Here is an 18,753-nt window from a genome sequence, read left to right on the forward strand (position 1 = left end):
AAGAACTCCCAGTAGCTAGACGCCAGCACCCTGCTCTGCTAGTTGGGTTTCTCCAATGGAGCTCCTGTTGTCTGTGGAGCGGGGAGAGCGTGCGTTTGACCCGTCAGGCTGATGGTTGGCACGTCGTCAGCTTTGGGACTAAGGCCCGTCTCCTGAAAGTCCCAGTTCCCACCCCACAGTTTCCCACAATCCAACCTGCTGCTCTGAAGGCTCTCATATGGTTTGTGTGCACTACACGTGCGTGTGTGAGAGAAAGAGAGATGTCGGCACATTGCAGAATTTTGGGATTATTTATCTATTTATATATATTGTGTATATATTTGAACTAGCATGGGGGAGAATGCCCTGGCTGCAGGGTTTTATGGACTGCTGGGTGGATCTCTGCAGACGTCCTCCCCAACCCCACCCCACCCCAGGCAGGAAGGGAAGCAGAAGGGCGACTTCTTCGTGGGCAGAATCTTGGGTGGGAAGGGGAATGTGTAAAGAACTCATTTTTATGCTTTCTAAGTGTGTGTGTGTATATAGATATATATAATATATTTTCTTTTTTTTAAGAAAAAGAAAATAAAATCAATTTATAACCAGTATCTTAAGAGCCATCTGCCCAGCAGCATCTTCCCCAGCGTAGGGAGATTCCGTATGAATTAACAGAAGGCAAAACGTGGGCATTATACAGGACAAACTCCCCCCCCCCACCCCCCAACAAAACACAAATACAGTCTTCCCTTGCTGTTGAATGAGATGTTTGGAGACTGCTGTATCAGTGAACCCGAGTCGGTATTGGGGAGTGGGTGGGAAGTAAGGCTCTCTCGACTAACATTGTACAGTTGAGATCTTTTTAACGCACAATTGCACCATTTCCCCTCCCTCCTTAAAACACACACACACACACATCCCCCGGCATACAAGCTGCAGCGCATTTTCTCACCTGATGGAACAGACGAGGGGGGGAAGGTTGCAAGAGAGGGAGGCCGAGGGGCTTTGTTTGTCGTAACGGGGTGAAGTGGGGCAAATACACAACCAGGGTTAGCACGCAAGAGTATCTTCCTTTTTGAACTTGTCTGCAAGAGGAAGGAAACTCCGATCTTCAGTTAAAAACCGTTCTGCAAACCGTTTCGAGCTGCAAACCGTTTCGAGCTGCAAACCGTTTCGAGCTGCAAACCGTTTCGAGCTGCAACGGTTGAAACCAACGTGTGTGTGTGCTAGGGGGGGGCGGGGAGGAAATAATGACAAATTATTAAAAAAAAAGTAAAAGTAATTAAAATTGTAAATAAGATGGCATTTGTGTAGAGAGAAGATTTAAAAAAAGTTTTTATCAGTAACAATACCACTGGACATTGTTTTAAGATAAAGGTTTGAGTTCAAAGCCAGTATACTTTTTTTTGTCTCTTTGGATTTGTGTCTTTCCATTAATTTGGAAGGCTGTAAAGTTGTAAAAAAAATAAATTTTAAAAATTGCTACAAAGGTTTAAAAGCTTGAGAGAGATTTTAAAAAATGATAAAGTGACTGAATATAATAGATTGTCAAGATTTTTTTGGATGACGGTTAGAGTTTAAGATAATCCTGTAGATTTTAGTCGATGAAGAAAGACTATACAGTTTTTAATTTTTATATAAACTATAACCCGGTCTTGAAGCTAAAACTTTTTTAAAGTTCTCTGCCTGTATAATCGCATTTGACGCCTTGTCCCATACTTCTGTTTACGGTTGCACATATTATATATATTAAGTTTTAACCCTTTTATGATCCCAAAATAATCACTTTTTTTTAAATAAAGCGTGGACTTTGTGAGGAATTATATTTTGTGTTTTGCGGTTTTATTACTTTGTGAGTGATTTCTGTGTAGCGTAGCGAAATTGTCCTTTTGTGATGAGAGTGAAGAGTCTGAAACACAGCTATCCCTTTACAAAAAAACCCAATAAAAGCAAACCAAAAAACCCCCCACGTGGCATGTTTCGTAGTTTTGTATTAAAAGTACTTTTGCAAGCTATGCAGCAGCGTACACTAAAAGGCAGAAAATGGATTCCCGGTTTGGCTTCTCCATGTATGAAAGCGCTTAAAAGAAATTTTAAAAACCTAAAAATGTCTTGGAAGAACTTCCTGCTCAAGGGTTTCTAGAAGTGGGGGGGGGGCAGATTATGGGAGGGGCGGACCCTCCCCCTCAGCAATTTCATGTTACTACTGCAGACGGACGGCGACCCAGCTGAGACCGTCTTCGAAAAGCACGTTTTGTACACTGCCTTGCAAGAAAAGCAGGCGAGCCAGCATGGTCAATGGTCAGAGTGCCATGCTAAGAACTGGAAGACCCGGGTTCAAATCCTCACTTTGCCACAGATGCTTGCTGGATGATCTTGAGCTAGTCACACACTAAGCTACCTCACAGTGTTGTTGCGACTGTAAAATGGAGAATGATGGAAGCCACTTTAGGTCTCCGTCGGGGAGAAAAGTGAGGGGTATAAATGAAGTAAATAAAAAAAAAGACACACACACCCCTTTTAGATTCAGCTGCAACGTGCTACAGGAGGAGACTTGCTCACCATTGTATATTTAGGCCAGTAAGATCTGCATTACCCTAGCCCTAAACTCTTTTTACTGTAGCCTCTTTCCTCTAAAACGCTCTTCCAGAGGTCAGAAAATTATTTCTCTTGCCAGCACTCAGAGAAGACTGCTCTTTCCAAGAAATTTTAGCAGTAGGGGATGAATATGTCTAGTGTATTCTTTCTAATTACGTGCTTGTTCAGTGCAGCTCATATTATGGGCTATTTTTGCATGCTACATTGGGCCACAGGAAAGCAAGAAAAGTGGAACAACAACATTTTCATGAATAAATGCATGTCCCAGCTTCATTGGTGGCGCACCAGAATTTGAGTCGCATAAGTTACACTGGCATAGCATCTTTATAGTACATTGTCGGCTTGCCTTTGTTGTGCCAGCCTCAGGAAGAGTGCCTGTAATGTTAAGCCATAACAGTGCACTCTACAGATGACTCTTACACTAGCTGTAAAGACAAAAGTTAGCTGATCATGGGCATAGTTCACTGCTTTCAGAGCTTGTGAAGACTGTCTATACTAGCAGTTTCTTTAGTTCTCTTCAGTCATTTCTTTAACTTCCAACCCCTTTCTTTAAAATCAGTTTACACCTGGTTGAAGCAGCTCTCGGATTCAAACTTTCAAAGAATCCACCACGACCTAGGAAGGTCTGATGCTGTAGGTGCCAAGGAAGGAGGAGAATAAAAACACACTGGAGAGAAGACACAGGCGTGCAGAAAACGCGTATAGATAGATGGAAGCAGTCCTGACAAAAAGCTCCCTCCTATTTTGAGTCTTCCACTGTTAAAATGGCCTTAAGTTTTCTCCCAGAACTACAAGAACTAAAAGCCCTCCTTAAAAAATGGAAACCAAGTCCTGTGCTGGAGGCCTAGGTATCATATTTCATTCATATGAATAAATCCTACTGAAAGTTGGTATCTTATCAAGTTATGCCTGAAGGATCACGTGGATGTTTTGTGAACTTTAGGAGCACTTCGGATCTACCCCATTATGACACGTCACATTCACAAACTCTCTCGATTCCCCATCCTTTCCTCTTCCCCAAAAGGAAAAAAGCCATAGCAGCACAAGCATGTTTGAAGTGGGAATGTATAAAAAAAAAAAAAGGGAAAGGTTTAAACACAGAAGCTGATCCCAGTCGCCCATGACAAACAGCTCAAAACAGTAGTCTAACATGGCAATTCTGCGGATTTCATGCCCTTGCCAAGGGCTCGTCTTTTCATTCCGCCAGAAGCAACGCCAACTGATCGGCTCAATCTCCTTGCAAGAAAAAAAAAAAAGTTCCGTACTGCTCAGTTCTCTGGGCAGATAGAGATCTCTCTGCCCCTCTCTATTGTACGTGGCTCTTCATAGCTCAATCTCAGGACAGTGTGATCACTGGTTCGTCACCAGGTTACTGGAGCTGGGAGCTGTTTCTCCTTCAGTTACATCTCGGCAGTACCAAGGTCCCTGCTTCAGTACTTGTTGATACCGAAGATGCGGACACCGTGAAACTGAGGCAGTTTAGGCAGGAGGACACTCAACAGGGACGTCGTGTTGATGATGAAGTGCCCGGGGTCATATTTGGTATAAAAGCTGGTCAGGATATAGCTAAAGGGAAAGAAGCAGACTAGGTTAGCTACATTTTCAACCCATGTCATAGCAAATCTCTCTAAGAGAAGACTTGACACTTAAAAAAAAAATTAAGGATGGATATGGGAGGGGGAGAATACAGGCTTCCCTATGGAAATTGGAACTTCTTCCCACCTTCTCTCACGTGGCTTAATTGGGCTGGGAAGAGTCAAGTGGATTTTCAGTATGCTTTAATAAAAGAATCAAGAATCAACATTAGAGGAAAGGAATGTAGCCGCCTCTACATATGGTAACTGAAAGATGACGGTGACTACTGCTTCCCAGCCCAATGAGGTCTCACATGAAAGAGGTCAAGGAAAAAGCTCATCCTTCCTTAAGAAAGCCACTCTCGCCTTTTTGAAGACCCTCGTAACAGGGCATTCCTAATGCAAACCTTTGTAATAAATTTTCTGTATGCACATTGTCTGTCCCGGGGACCATTCTCACTTGGATATCTAGCTGTGGCCACCCTGGTCTTGCACAATAACAGGGCTATTCATCCCCTAACCCAAGCACATGAAATAATCTGAGGGGAAAAAACCCTACTGTAACAAAATGCCAGCTTTGTGCAACATAATTCTAATACCTAAATTTGGATTTTTAAGCACGCCTGCATGCACACCCCTCAATTCTGACATAGTCCACACAAGCCACATCAGGCTTCTGAAAAGAGTTTAATGGGATTACCTTCTTTCTTTAAACGGAACCATGGCCTTTCCATTTCAGTCATGCAACCGCATCACGCAATGTGATGTATAGACTGTATGGGAAGCAATACAGTTTATAGCTTTCTCCAGGTTCCATGAACTATGTGAGGTGAGAGAAGCCGCTTTGTGCACGCCCTAGCCCTTAGTAAGTGGCCAAGGTAGTTCTTTTGAATACTCTCTCCTCTGCACAACAGACCTCGCCCTTGACTGAACTAGCACTCTGTACCTAATTACTTCTGAAGAGCTCATTGGCACATGCCCAGGACTCGTAGCTTAAGGCAAGCAGCTTGGGACGGGAAGTCAGGCACACTCAGGAGCACAAAGCATGTCCAAGGAAGTCTAATAGTCAAGAGTCCAGTAGCACCTTTAAGACTAACCAATTTTACTGTAGCATAAGCTTTCGAGAACCACAGCTCTCTTCGACAGATGCATGGAAGTCTAAACACCGTTTTGACGAGCATGCCAACGGCTGACCAATCAGCCTCAGTTTAATTAGAAGACAATGGGACAGAACCCAGCGATTAGTGATACTCACAGGACTATTGGTGAGATGCTTAGGAACTTGCGAGAAGAGGTCCACTGTGTACCGTAATCAATCTGCTCCCAGTGTGTGAGGAGGCGATCCTTGCCCTGGTCAGGCGTTTCAAAAGGGGTCCCTTTCACTGTGTGCAGGAGCCAGTACATTGCCTGAGAAACAGGAAGCAGGGAGATAGAACGACTGCCTCTCTTCCCTTAATTCGAGGCACAGAAAACAGCACATCAAGGTAGCGACGACGTCTCCTTAAACGGCTCAGATTAAATGGAGTATTTGAGGAATTCTCCATAGGGTTCAACACGCCATGGCAACTAGGACTATGTGGAAGTCCTCAGATTCCATGCTGAAATATTCACAATGGGAAGTCATGACAGCAGTCAAGCTTCCCTACCTGAGGAGAACCAAGCGCCCACATCCAGAGCATGCACCTGACCAAGAGAGCTTGACCTTCCAAAGCTTATACCCTAGAGACTCTTGTCGGGTCTCTAAGGTACCATAAGTCTCGAACCTTGCTCATCGACAGCCAACCAACTCAACAACTCATCTGAAACTATCTCAGAGAATGCTTAAAGGTTCCAAGGCCCAAGAGGCAGGTTTAAGGAACTGGAAGCACATGTCTTGAGGGGACAGTAACAGAGGTTTGACCTACCAGGTTATGGATGACGTTGGTTAGGGTCCAGACCACAGGGACGCTAAAGAAGGGGATGCTGAGAAGGATGACGTGAAGCGTGGCCACAGAGATGCTGTAGGCCAGCCAAATGCCTCGGCTGTTCATAACTCGTGTGTTGGGATTCACCTCGCTGTGGGCTACCCCGACGTTCATGCTGAAAAGAAATAAAGAAGTACCATCAGGAAACTGACTGCTTACTCATCCGAAAACATCAATGGGAGCTGAGCTCTTCAGCAGACATTCATCTCTTTCCCTTAGCCAACCACAATGCCCTTTGCAGAGCTGTAGAGAACAGTTTGTGAAGCTGACATATAGGTCTTCAGTGATCCCTGCCCAACTTTACTGCCTTGAACGCATTAAACACAAAAAGCTGAGATGAAGTCACATGCTTGCTTGAGATCACAGGATTGGTAGCAGAAATGAAGCTGAAATGAAGCTGCAAGAGGAATTGCAGCTTCCAGTCTTGTTACGTTTACTCAGTATATTTATATGCCCAACCTTTCTCTTGATACAGTCAGTACCCCAAGGCAAGGAACAAATATAAATACAAAACAAAAATGGTCACCTACTAAAATCAATAAAATACTTCGTTAACATAGATAATTAAACAGAGAAGCCAAAGCTCTCTTCAAGCTGCCTCGTAAGCGCTTTTAAATTGCTCTGTTTTACGGTGTCACCAGCAGGCCCCAAAATAGGAGCCTGTCTCAGCCCTTCCAGGAGGCTGTTACACAGGCCGAAGTTGTAGTAGGTCATATACAGCTACGACAAGCTGTTGTGAGGAGTGTACTTTCTTCTGCACAGGTTCGGCGGCACGGAGGGCAATCTCAACTCCCCTCTGCCTGGAGATCAGGGGGCGGGGCCACCAGCCATGTGACCATTTTCAAGAGGTGCCGGAACTCCGTTCCACCGCGTTCCTGCTGAAAAAAAGCCCTGATTGGGATTGTTTCCTCATGGAAAGTACTGGGCAAGGAGACGGCTGTAAGGGACTAATTGCACAGGTTCTTTAATTAAGAATGCCCAACACAGAAGCATGTTATTGCCATTTATTTTGTTGCTCCTAATTGCTAGTGGCAGGCTGTGGCTAGAAGCCTGTGGCATGATTTCTTTAGGAGCTACATTATGAAGGTGGCTAGTCCTGAGGGAGGGGAAGAAACGCCTTTTTTAGGCCACGTGCTTAGTCCTCATAAGCTCCTATATTGTTGCTTATTATTAGGGACAAAAATTAAACAAAACAAATGTTGTTACAATGTACCGAATTTTGTTGTTTTCTACAATTTAAAGTACAACATAGCCAAGTGTAAGCTTCTTATGGTAAGATCTTGCCCAACCCTCTGAAACAGCATACATGAACCCTAGCTCAAAGCAGGCGGTCTGGCCGAATATAGCCTTTTAATCCCTTCCTGAGATTTTTATCTCCTGAAAGATAGAGTCTGAACGGCATTCGCTTAAACTAAAATACCCAAGATAAGAGAAGCCTTGTATCTCTGGAGAGTAATGATGGAGAGATAACAGGATCAAATTTGTAGATTCCTAATTTTTGGTCCTTTAGTTTTGACAAAAAGATTGACACATTCAGGCCTTGATTGTCTTAATTGTTTTATATATGGGGACGGATTTAAACCAGAATTTGTCATTTATTATTTAGACATTTTCTAAATTAAAAGAACATGCTAAATGTTCGCTACAACTATAAAAATGCAAGTTTTAAAGCGAATAGCCCCTTTATATAACCTCAGAAAGCACACTGTACATTTCTTATATTCTTCATATTTCACTATTATAGAAAATAATACAGTGCTTTTTTTATTAAATTAAGCTCAATTCATTAGCCCCGAAAGGAGCCTCTGGTACAACCTGCATCTATGACATCGGGATTTGAGTCCGGTGGTACCTTAGACTTTCCTTTCTGATAGCCTCTGAAGAAGGGATCTTTGACTCTTGAAAGCTTACACCCTGAAAATCTTGCTGGACTCTAAGGTGCCACTGGACTCAAACCGTGCCGCTCTACTGCAGACCAATATGGCTAGAAGTCTGTGGCATGATTTCTTTAGGAGCTACATTATGAAACCACCTATGACAGGTTTCGATAGACAGTGCTGGTTGGAATTAACACTAGAAGATGTTTCTGCAGTCTAATGTTCCTTTCTGCTTTAGTCTTCCCTTTCTACTTTACACAGGGCTTGCACCACAAAAGCAAGGGATGACAGCAGTTAAGAGAGAAATGTACCATAACTGGCATTTTAAAAAACCTACTTGACATTCATCCACGCTACTTACGTAACACGTGACAGGATCATGAGGGAATGTGACACAATCATGTTACTAGGATAGTGCTGATCTGTACTCCATCTACTTGTGACATTGACGTCCCTCAACCGCCTTCTTGTTTTGCACGTAATTAGCCAGGGGAGGGAGGGGGATATTGAACTAGGCAAACCTTTAGGTTTGTTTCCCTGCCTACTTTCCCATTAAACCTACTGGATTTCTCTAACCCTAAGACAAAAGCCTAAATGCTTGTCAGCTATTAAATTGTCGCCCTGTGTGTGTGTTTTATGTGCCCTTAAGTCGCCTCCGACCTCTGGCGACCCTACAAAGGAAAGACCTCCAAAATGTCCTATCATTAACAGACTTGCTCAGAGCCTGCAAACTGGAGGACGCAGCTTCTTTGAGTGAGTCCGGCCATCTCGTTTTAGGTCTTCCTCTTTTCCGACTGCCTTCCACTTTCCCTAGCATTATTGACTTTTCCAGAGAAACTAATCTTCTCCTGATGTGACCAAAGTAAAATAGCCTCAGTTTTGTCATTTTGGCTTCTAGGGAGAATTGAGGCTTGATTTGATACACGACCCACTTATTGGTCTTTTGGGCTCTCTCTGCAAAACTCTCCTCCAGCACCACATTTCAAATGAATCCATTTTCTTCATGCCAGCTTTCTTCACCGTCCAACTTTCACATCCATACGTAGCGATGGGGAATACCACAGTTTGGATGATCTTGGTTCCCAGAGAGACATCTTTACCTTTAAGGATCTTCTCTAGCTCCCTCTCAGCTGCTCTTCTGAGTCACTGGTTATCTCTTATAACAGATTTCTTTGTCTCTCCCTGCAAGGGTCACCCTGAGTTTCCTCAAAAGGAACTGAGGGCAGCTGGCCCCATTTTATCCTCACACAACCCCTGTAAGGCAGGGTGGAAGACAGAGAAAGAGAGACAAGCCCAAAAGTAGGGTTGCCAAGTCCAGCGTGGAAAATTCCTGGAGATTTGGTGGGTGGGGCCTGGAAAGGGCGGGGCTTGGGGAGGGGCCTCATTGGGGTATCACGCCATAGAGTTCACCCTTCAAAGCAGCCATTTTCTCCAGGGAGACCGATATCTGTGGCCTGGAGATCACTTGTGATTCCGGGAGATCTCCCGTCGCTAGCTGGGGGATGGCAACCCTAAGCCCAAGGCCGCCCCGTCGGCTCACGGCCGGGTGGCTCTTCGATCCCTCCCATTGCAGTCCAGGGCGAGCCTACCTGGCGGCCTCCGCAGCGTCCTCTTCCTCTCCCGCAAACGAAGGCGGGCAGCGCCCCCGACACGGACTCTTCCGCCTGCAGCTCCGCCGCCGCCCGTTTCCAGGAAACGACCCCGCGCCTCCGCTCTGGGCGCTCCGACCAATCGCCGAGCAGTGCCCGCCCCCTCACCTCCTCTCTATTGGCTGGCTTGGGTCGCCCGTCCGGGCCACCCTCCAGTTTCCCGGCAAAAGGAGCCAATCAGCAAAGGCAATATTGGGAGGTCTCGCGTGCCCGCGAGACGGCAGCGCCGCGATTGGAGGGGCGGCGCACGCGCGGTTGGCGGCCGAGAGGGGAGGGTCGGAGCGGTGACGAGAGACGACGAGAAGATGGCGGCGGAGGCGGTGGAGCTGCACAAGTTGAAGGTGCTGAGGCGAATCGCGGCTGGCCCCGAGCAGCGCGGCGCTTCCTGGGGGGAGGCGGGGAGTGAGGCCGGCGTCTCTGCTCTGCGGGGCCCCTGGTTGTTCAGCCTTCCTCAGCTTTCCTTCTGGGGTTGCCAGCCTCCAGGGGGTGGCTGGAGATCTCCCGGAATCACAACTGATCTCTAGGCCACAGATATCAGTCCCCCTGGAGAAGGAGGCTGCTTTAGAAGATGGACTGTATAGCATGATACCCCATTGAGGCCCGTCCCCTCCCCAAACTCCACTCTTTTACAGGCTCCACCCCCAAAATCTCCAGGAATTTCCCAGCCTGGAGCTGGCAACCCTACAGACATCGCCTCGCCTGTCCCCTCTGCCTGCTTCCCCTGTGGAGCGGGAGGGGATAAATTTCTTGAAATTTGGAGGTCCAGCTTGGTGAGTCTGGAGGCCCTTCCTGGAGATTGGTAACTCTGCACCAGTGGTCATAGTTCCAGAGGAGTTTGTTGTGTTAGTCTGTAGTAGCAAAATAGTAAAGAGTCTAGTAGCACCTTGAAGACTAACCAACTTTACTGTAGCATAAGCTTTCAAGAACCATGCATCTGACGAAGAGAGCTGTGGCTCTCGAAAGCTTACGCTACAGTAAAGTCGGTTAGTCAGTAAACTTGGTTAATCTTCAAGGTGCTACTGGACTCTCTCTGCTCCAGTGGCGCTCCCTCCAGGGGAAGTGGGCTGGCTCTGTTAATGGTTTGCGCTTATTGGCTCCACTCAGCAGCATGCTGAGCCTCTTACACACCACCAGTTGTATGGAAAGATGTGTTTGTAGTAAAGCCCAACATACTGTAGTTAAAACCTTGGCTGGAAGCAAGAGAGAGTGGTCCTCATTTTCTTTATAGCTGCTTGATCTTTTGGCAGTCTGTCTGGGGAAGGATCATTTCCTAAGTCGTTGCTAAACCAATTAGCCAGAAAAGTATGAGTAGTGTCTCCCCCCCCCCCACTTCTCAAAATGTTCATGGCTTACATTTGAGATCAGTTGCCCGTGGGCTTATCTGTGAGTAATCTCCCTTTGAACACAGTTCCAGATGAGTTAGCTGTGTTAGTCTGTAGTAGCAAAATCAAAAAGAGTCCAGTAGCACCTTTAAGACTAACCAACTTTATTGTAGCATTTTGAGAACCACAGTTCTCTTCATCAAATGCATTTGACAAAGAGAGCTGTGGTTTTTGAAAGCTTATGCTGCAATAAAGTGTGTTAGTCTTAAAGGTGCTACTGGACTCTTTTTGATTTTGAACACAGTGAGATTTATTTCCAGGTAATACATATATAGTCAGGCTACACAGTTGGATCTGTTTCCTCCTTTACTTGTTTCTGAATTTTCTTATTGTCATGAATTTCAAGCAAACCTAGGTGACCTGTTTTTCCAAGAACTTGACTCAAGCTGAAGCATTGACAAGATCATACTTGGAATGTCAGTGGGTGAAATAACACCCCTCACTTTTTGAGGTATTTTTCTTGCCAGGTTGTTCCCCAGTGACAGTTTATGTTGTATAAGCATCAAGAGAAGGTGCAGGTACAACATTTCTCCACCAGTCCTCTCAAACTTCTTGTCTCCTTCTACACTAGGGAGTACAGCCAAACTAATTGTTTGAAGGAGCTCGTAGCTGGTGGAGCAGCAGCTGTATTCTGTTATTTTTGACTATTTAAATGTGTAATCTTTGTTTTGCAATGGTGTGTAATATACCTGGTTGCCCTGATGCTCCAATTGGTTATATTAGTGAGGATGGGGGTCACAGTTTCTCCAAAAAAAAATTGCTGTTCGTATTTGGGAAAAGTTTAATTCCTTGCTACAGAAGAGTTTCCATGAGAGTATGTATCTAGATGCCCCACAACAGTAAATGCACCATTATTTCATGTTGTTGCTTTTTAGCTTTTTTGCTAGGCCCGTGCAAATGTACAGTTTGTGATTTCTTAACCATGGCTAAGATCCTGTGAGCAATACATGTAATCACACACATATTCCTCTGCATCACAGATTCCACCATCCCTCCTAGCTTTAGTTATGGTTGATGCTGATGACCAGGATTTGCTATAAAAGCAAGTTAAACTGAAACCAAAGTCTGATACAAATAATAATAGTAAACAGTCCAGTAGCACCTTTAAGACGAACCAACTTTATTGCAGCATAAGCTTTCGAGAACTACAGCTCTCTTCATCAGATGCATCTTTCGAGAACCACAGATGCATCATGACGAAGAGAGATGTGGTTCTCGAAAACTTATGCTGCAGTAAAGTTGGGTTAGTCTTAAAGTTGCTGCTGGACTCTTTACTATTTTACGACTACAGACTAACACGGCTAACTCCTCTGGACAAATAATAATACAGTTGCGGAATTTGTACTGGAAATTAGAGGGACTGTTGTCGAGGTGAGAATATAAGCTTTGCATCTGCACAGCTCCAAAAGAACAAAATAATAGCTGACTTCCTAGGAATTGGCAGTTTTACGTTCATAGACCTTTAAGTATTACAGATTTAGAGTCACCACGTTTTTTGTTATTGTTATTGGCTGTGCTGAAATGCCTTCAGTAGTGACTTGACACACACAGTTTGGTAGATGAATTATACTTGGCATTGAGATGAAATGAAAGAAAAAACTTCATCTTCTAAACTGAATTTACGCTTATCTGGCTTCTTTTAGAGGCACAGAAACTTGTACAGCAAAGAACTTGCAACCCTTATAATGATTCCTGAGTAATAGCAAACATGGGGTGCTTAAGTGAATGAGCCTGGAAGGAGTCTTCGGCTTGCTGAAACTTGGACAAGCTATCACTTGAAATATGCTTAAATAAGAAATGGGCTGTATTTTAAATTCTTTGAGGATAGAGGCAAACCATTTCTGTAATGGATTTTACCCTTGAATCCTGATATGTAAACCTCTGCATTGTTTTAGTTGGGAGCAACCTTTAGGAAGTTCTAGAGAGGTGACATACAAAATCTCTAAATAAATAATACATATGGAAATATTAAAAATACAGCCGCTAAATCCTAAATAGCCTAGTTTAGCCTGTGTCATGGAAGACCTCCTGCCTATAAGATCTTTGTCTGATTTTTATCTCACATTCTTACAGACTGTTTCATAAAATGGTTGATGTAATTCATGTTCTTGAATGAATGAAGGAATGCATTCCTTGAATGAAGGAAGGAATACATTCATTCATTCATGTTCTTTCTTAATTTTGAGTGTAAGACAAAATAACATTTGCCTAACCAAGGCCCTAAAAGATTTTTTAATAGCCATCTCTTTCTTGAATTTTTTTGGAATTCTGATTTTGCCTTCCAGATTTATAAGAGATTACATGCACTTTATTAAAACAAAGTCGTTTCTACTTCACAGCTTGCAGAGTTGAAGCAAGAATGTTTAGCCCGAGGCCTGGAGGCGAAAGGAAACAAACAGGATCTTGTCAACAGACTGCAGACCTATCTTGAGCAACACGGTAGGGTCCTAGAACAAGCCATCACTGTTCTTAAAACAAGATCTGTTGGAAGCCCTACTGAAACAACCTTAAATTTTAAAATTTTTCTATCTTATTCTTTCCATCCAAGAGTTGTAGAAAGGAGTGTTCCATGATCAGATTCATAAAACATTTTCATATAAAGTTCCAATACGTTTAAATAGAAATGTTGTCTGGAATGTTGACTGTGTGACCAGAAAATAAGATTCAGTTCTTGCTCTGCATCATTTTGTGAGTTCACAGTCAAGCCCCTACCTTAGTTTTTTATATCTCCAGTGCCTGACATCACGTTTAACGTTGCAGGCTCAGGCACCCTAACAAGGGAGTAAGCCTAGTTGGATCACGTGGGGCTCATTTTCAAGAAACCATTTTAAAGATTGGACTACAGATTTGTTACGAGTTTGAGGTGGCCACAGGATGGCAAATGGGATGCTTAACAGAAATCTATATAAAGAAATAAGTATCTTCATTCTTTTTCTTAAAGCTTTATCCTTTCAACTTGATCCTGTGGTCAGTGCAAGATGGTTGTGTGGCACTGTGTTGTCTAGGATACAGCCAGCAACACAATGCTGCTTTAACAGAAACAAGACAACGCTGACATCCACAGCTCTTTGCAGTATCAACCAAAGTGTAGCACCAGTTGAGGCCAGACAACTGCCTGCCACATCTACCCTCATCTTCTCTGAGAGAGCATCAGTCCGAGGCAGCAGTATCACAGCTGTGTTGCTGTCAGCACCCAATCTGTCCCATTGTCACAGTCAGGGCTGGGGTTCCCGCTTGGGAGGGCGCTGAGCTGAGCGGGAGGCAGAAAGCGAGAGTCCAAAACACACCAGGGTCAAGACTCAGAGAGTCCGTCCATCAGGGGAGCAAGCAGAGGAGAGTCAGAAAGCTGAGCTGAGGTCTGAAAGCCGAGTCGTTAGTTCCACGCAGAGACAGGCAAGAGGTGGTTGAGGACGAAGCCGAGGCCAGGGCACAGGAAGTCTATCCGAGCGAGGGCAGGGGACAAGGCAGGGGTGAAGCTTACGGGAGCCGAGCTGCTGGGCACAAGGAGTGGTGAACGACGTTGCTCCCTTATAAGCTCAGGACGGCATAAGAGGGCCGGGTGTCTCTCCTTCGCTTGATTGCCCCGCCTCGTCTCCAGCGGTCAGCTCCGCCTGTCACTGCGCTTCCAGGCGCGCGCTCCTCCACCGTTCCCAAACCGCCTCCCTTGCTCGAGCCTTCTGCCTTGCTGCCAGCTCACAAGGCTTGGTTCTCCGAGGCGCCGGTCCCTCTTCCTCTCTGTGCACCCCCTCACCTCCACTATCCTGTGCTGAGGGCCTAGGTTGCTGGTCGCTAGATGGTACTTCAGGGGCTGCGGGTGGGTCTCCCGCTGGCTCTTCCAGCCCCTCCTCCTCAGAGGAGGAATCACCCGCAGGTGGAGATCCCGGCTGGGGCGGGTCTCCCACACCCATCCTCATCACTGCTGCTTCAGGCGCTTGGTGAGATTCCCAAGGACGCAAAGCACCTGTGTGCCTTGGCCTACCCCAAGCTTTGTCAGTATTGGTACTGGGGCCCACAGTACTGCCCCTAAAGCTGAGAGAGGCAAGTTCACGTCCTTTATGCCAAGGGTAGGTCCAGAGGTTGTACAATGCACTGCAAATGTGGAAAAATACCCATACAGTTGAAAGCAGCATTCTGCATCAGAAATTTCTTGGTATATAAGGACTAAGTAGAAAAGAAGCAACTGACTGATCTAAGACGCTGTAACCGTGGTAAATAGCATTACCTCAGAAAGCAGCTGGTAGTGGGCGTTTGAATAACTACGGGCAAGGTGTTGTAGCCCCATATAAATCGAACCATACTGACATCCAGTAAGGAACCATTTTCAAGAGTACAGAGGCAGGAAAGAAAACTTAACTAGGCTGCAATGAGACTAGAATCCAGAGCTTCCACTCGCTGGCAGCCCCCGTACAAGCACATCTTAATTCACAGGATGCCTTACCGACCCCATTTCATGCTACCTCTACTCATGTTAGTTAGCATGAGCAAAGTCCTGGATAAGACCTGTAGTGATAAAGCACGTGCTCTGTAAGCCCACGGTTCAGTGTTTGCTGTCTCTAGTAACTGAGGTGAGATCCCAAAATGCAATGGGAGGGTAGTCCATTAGTGTAGCCAACAGTGGGCATGGGGAGTCAGTAAGTGGTTATTTCCATAGAGTAGTCTTGGTTAGTTTTGCTCAGTGTAGCATTCCTGAGCGCCTTCCCCTGCCCCCCAGTTCATTCTTACTATTCATTTATCTTCCATCTATCATAGCTTCATGTCCTGCCTCTTCACAGTCATGGCCATAGACTAAAGTCACAACTGTCTGTGCTTTCCTTTTTCCTCACAACTGCTTAATTGTGAGTGGGGTGTGGCGCTCACCAGGGCTGCCTGTTGCTCGAGGTTCACACTCACCGTTCACCTTTGAGCACAGCACTGCTGCAACATGCGGATTTGAGTGAGGGGAGAATTATTACACCCCCCCCCCACACACACACACCTGTCTTCTTTTACTTTACTGTATAGGGTGATCTGCCCTTAGCAGCCCCTCTTAGAAGGGGAGGTGAAACTGACCGGGAGGCAAAGAGAAAATTAACAAAACTTCTGAGCAGAGATCTCCCTGGCTCTGTAGAGAGGGGAAATTGACAGAGCCTTCCAATCTGTCTTTTAAAACTCAGCTTCCTGGCTGACATTGCGACTCCCTTCACGTGCTCCTCCTCGTGTAATTTGTCTCTTGTAGCTTAACTCTAAGTTGTACGGAGAATAAGAGAGCCTTTAAAGAGACAATAACGGTTGTGGCTGTTGGGATGCTTCCATTATTAAGAGTTAGGAAAAACAATACCACACTAGCCTAAATCACAGAATTGTGTATCTAAAAAAGGGAAAGTTAGCTGCCATTGAAGTGTTTACCATGGTACTGTGTCTAATAAACTTACAACGCTCTAAATGCATTTCTACTGGATAGGGACTGGTTTTTGTGAATGGATAGCGCTGCAGCGTAGCTGTAATGTTTTGCCATGTAAATAGTTTGTGTATTTTATTTTTAATTCGCAAAGGAGGTTGGAATATATGTGCTATGACGTATTTAATAACAATGTCATTAAATATTTTACCAAGTAATATTATAAAAACACACAGCAAATTATTTAAATATATGGCGATCGCGGCAAGAGTAGTATTCGCAGCAAAATGGAAAGCAGAATGATGTCTAGATCCGACAACGGAGGAACAAGTTATATGAATATGCGTCAGTGGCAAAATTATCGTCTTATATATGCAGTAGGCCAATCTGAGAATTCCAGGAAAAATGGAAAATATTTTTTGTTTATATAACTGAAAACTAAGAATAAAGAACAACTATTATTAAATATGATACTAGATGGAAAGATATTTAAGTAGAAGTAGAAAATTAGGTTCTATATAGGTATATGATTGACAATTGGATTTAATTGATGGTAGTTAATTCATTATGTTTCTCCCATGTAGAATTTAGATGTTGTGCTTAGATTCATATGTGATCGAAGTAGTGGATGACTAGAGATAAGGTTTAGATGATTATATGATGTAGTTATACTTTCTGTCTATATGTTTGAGTTTATTATTTGAAATAAATGAAAAAACTTTACAAAAGGTTGGGGGAAAGGAATATATGTGCTATGGTTTAAAATGCAGGCCTCTCAAGTTAGAAGAAAGGGGCTGGATGGTTGAGTGAAGCGTGCTGTGACTGGATGGAAATTGTACCTTACACAGGGCAGAGTGAACTGGAGTTTAGTCAGAGGGCTGAGGGAAAAAGTTGGGTCGGAAAGTCTGGTTCATTGAGAATTATTCTGTGAGTGACATTCTGAGAGAACTCTGTGTCTTCTTAACTTTGTGGATTGAATCAGCCTACTGTACCTTGTCAGTGAACTTTTTGAAATTCCATCGTCTTGTCTTTGAGGGATTTTTTTAAGCTTAAGTGGCACCTGTGGGGAATATTCGTCTTTATGACTGGGTCTGTGGAGAAACATTTCAAGATCTATACCTATTTTGAAACCACCACGCTTATCCCCTGTTCTGAAACCAATATGCTTATAAATAACTCTGAAACTGTTATCCATATGTACTGATAAATAAACCCTGGTCCGCGTTTAGTCAAATGTCTGTTTCGTCTAGAATAAAAGACCACTTTTTTACCTCACAGCCACCCCCCTGTGCTGACTATTCAGTCATAGTCCTATCTATACTAAGGCATCCAATACTGTAAGCCAAACTGAGAGGGAACAAAGGTGTGAGCCTTTGGTGGCAGTGAAAATCTAAGAGCGCATGAAGAAAATCAGGGTGACAGCAATATACAGGTCACATAAAGGAGGCAAAATGCCACAATAGTGCTTTTTTTTTTTTTTTTTGGAGTGCATTATTGACAGTAAATATCCTTTTATATTTTTCATTTTAAACTGTTATTAAATTATGTGTGTATAGTTCTAGTACCATTTGCTGTGATGTCCTACAGAGATGCTATATTTTTTGTGGAGAAAATTTCCACCCTGTTGTAAATGTCGGTTGTAAATGTCGACTGTCTGTAGTTGTCCGGGCTATTGCGCTGCGGTTGCATCATGATAAATGGGCTAAATGTGGGATACGATGGTCCAAGCTTGTACATGGTGTGTTTGTCTTCGTTTGCTAAATTATTTAAATTTTGCTAATGTTATTTAAATTTTTTAATTTCTATTAGAAGGTTTTCTGGAAAATTTCCAATGCACATTTTCTCAGAAAACCCATATCGCTGGTGTCCTCCTAACTTTGAGATGGATAAAGATAATCTGAAACAGTGTAAAAAAACGATTGTTGATGATTTTTTGTTTGGAAAATGCCTCCATCTAACAACTGGAATCTCAGTACACCCAGCATGTCAAATGTATTTTAATTAATGACTCTTTCCATTTCTTTCCTAACTACTTCTAGCTGAGGAGGAGGCAAATGAAGAAGATGTCTTGGGTGAAGAAACAGAGGTAAGTCATACATAGATACGAGCAAGGTAATTGTTAATAATGTAGTTTATATAACTTCTTAACACCTCACGTTGATAACAAACATCATGATGACCAGTGGCATCACCTTTCGATCACCAAATCATATTGGAGTCCCCAGTGTGTTTGAATTACTCAGTATAATTTATTAAAATGTTTTCTGGTAATATCTGCAGTATGTGGTTGTCTGTCAAGTGTATCACTGGGAATATTTTTAAAACTGGTATTAAATAATACTTATGACTAGGATTA

General features: G+C 43.9%; 2 protein-coding genes across 10 annotated transcripts in view; one reads left to right on the top strand and one right to left on the bottom strand.

Annotated features, from left to right (window-relative positions):
• Positions 1–1,653: 1,653 nt before the first annotated feature.
• ORMDL2 (ORMDL sphingolipid biosynthesis regulator 2) lies at positions 1,654–9,688 on the bottom strand. 3 transcript variants are annotated; one of them, XM_055003524.1, is made up of 5 exons: positions 9,579–9,688; positions 6,643–6,987; positions 6,053–6,227; positions 5,404–5,555; positions 1,654–4,140 (listed from the first exon to the last, which is right to left on the bottom strand). In XM_055003524.1, exons 3-5 carry the CDS (start codon positions 6,224–6,226, stop codon positions 4,005–4,007), a joined length of 462 nt encoding a protein of 153 aa, XP_054859499.1. In that variant the 5' UTR covers position 6,227; positions 6,643–6,987; positions 9,579–9,688; the 3' UTR covers positions 1,654–4,004. The 3 variants fall into 3 exon arrangements, with proteins under 3 accessions (XP_054859499.1, XP_054859498.1, XP_054859497.1); XM_055003523.1 differs by having other exon boundaries at positions 6,643–6,990; XM_055003522.1 differs by lacking the exon at positions 6,643–6,987.
• A 205-nt stretch (positions 9,689–9,893) lies between these two features.
• Positions 9,894–18,753, top strand: part of SARNP (SAP domain containing ribonucleoprotein) — a 59,364-nt gene continuing 50,504 nt past the window's right edge. For all 7 annotated transcript variants that reach the window (XM_055003548.1, XM_055003549.1, XM_055003550.1 and 4 more), the window contains exons 1-3: positions 9,894–9,979; positions 13,360–13,459; positions 18,437–18,483. In XM_055003548.1, coding sequence (XP_054859523.1) covers positions 9,944–9,979; positions 13,360–13,459; positions 18,437–18,483 — 183 coding nt within the window. In that variant the 5' untranslated portion in view covers positions 9,894–9,943. The remainder of the gene's footprint in view (positions 9,980–13,359; positions 13,460–18,436; positions 18,484–18,753) is intronic.

This window comes from Eublepharis macularius, chromosome 19 (assembly GCF_028583425.1).
Source record: "Eublepharis macularius isolate TG4126 chromosome 19, MPM_Emac_v1.0, whole genome shotgun sequence".
Lineage (NCBI taxonomy): Eukaryota > Metazoa > Chordata > Lepidosauria > Squamata > Eublepharidae > Eublepharis > Eublepharis macularius.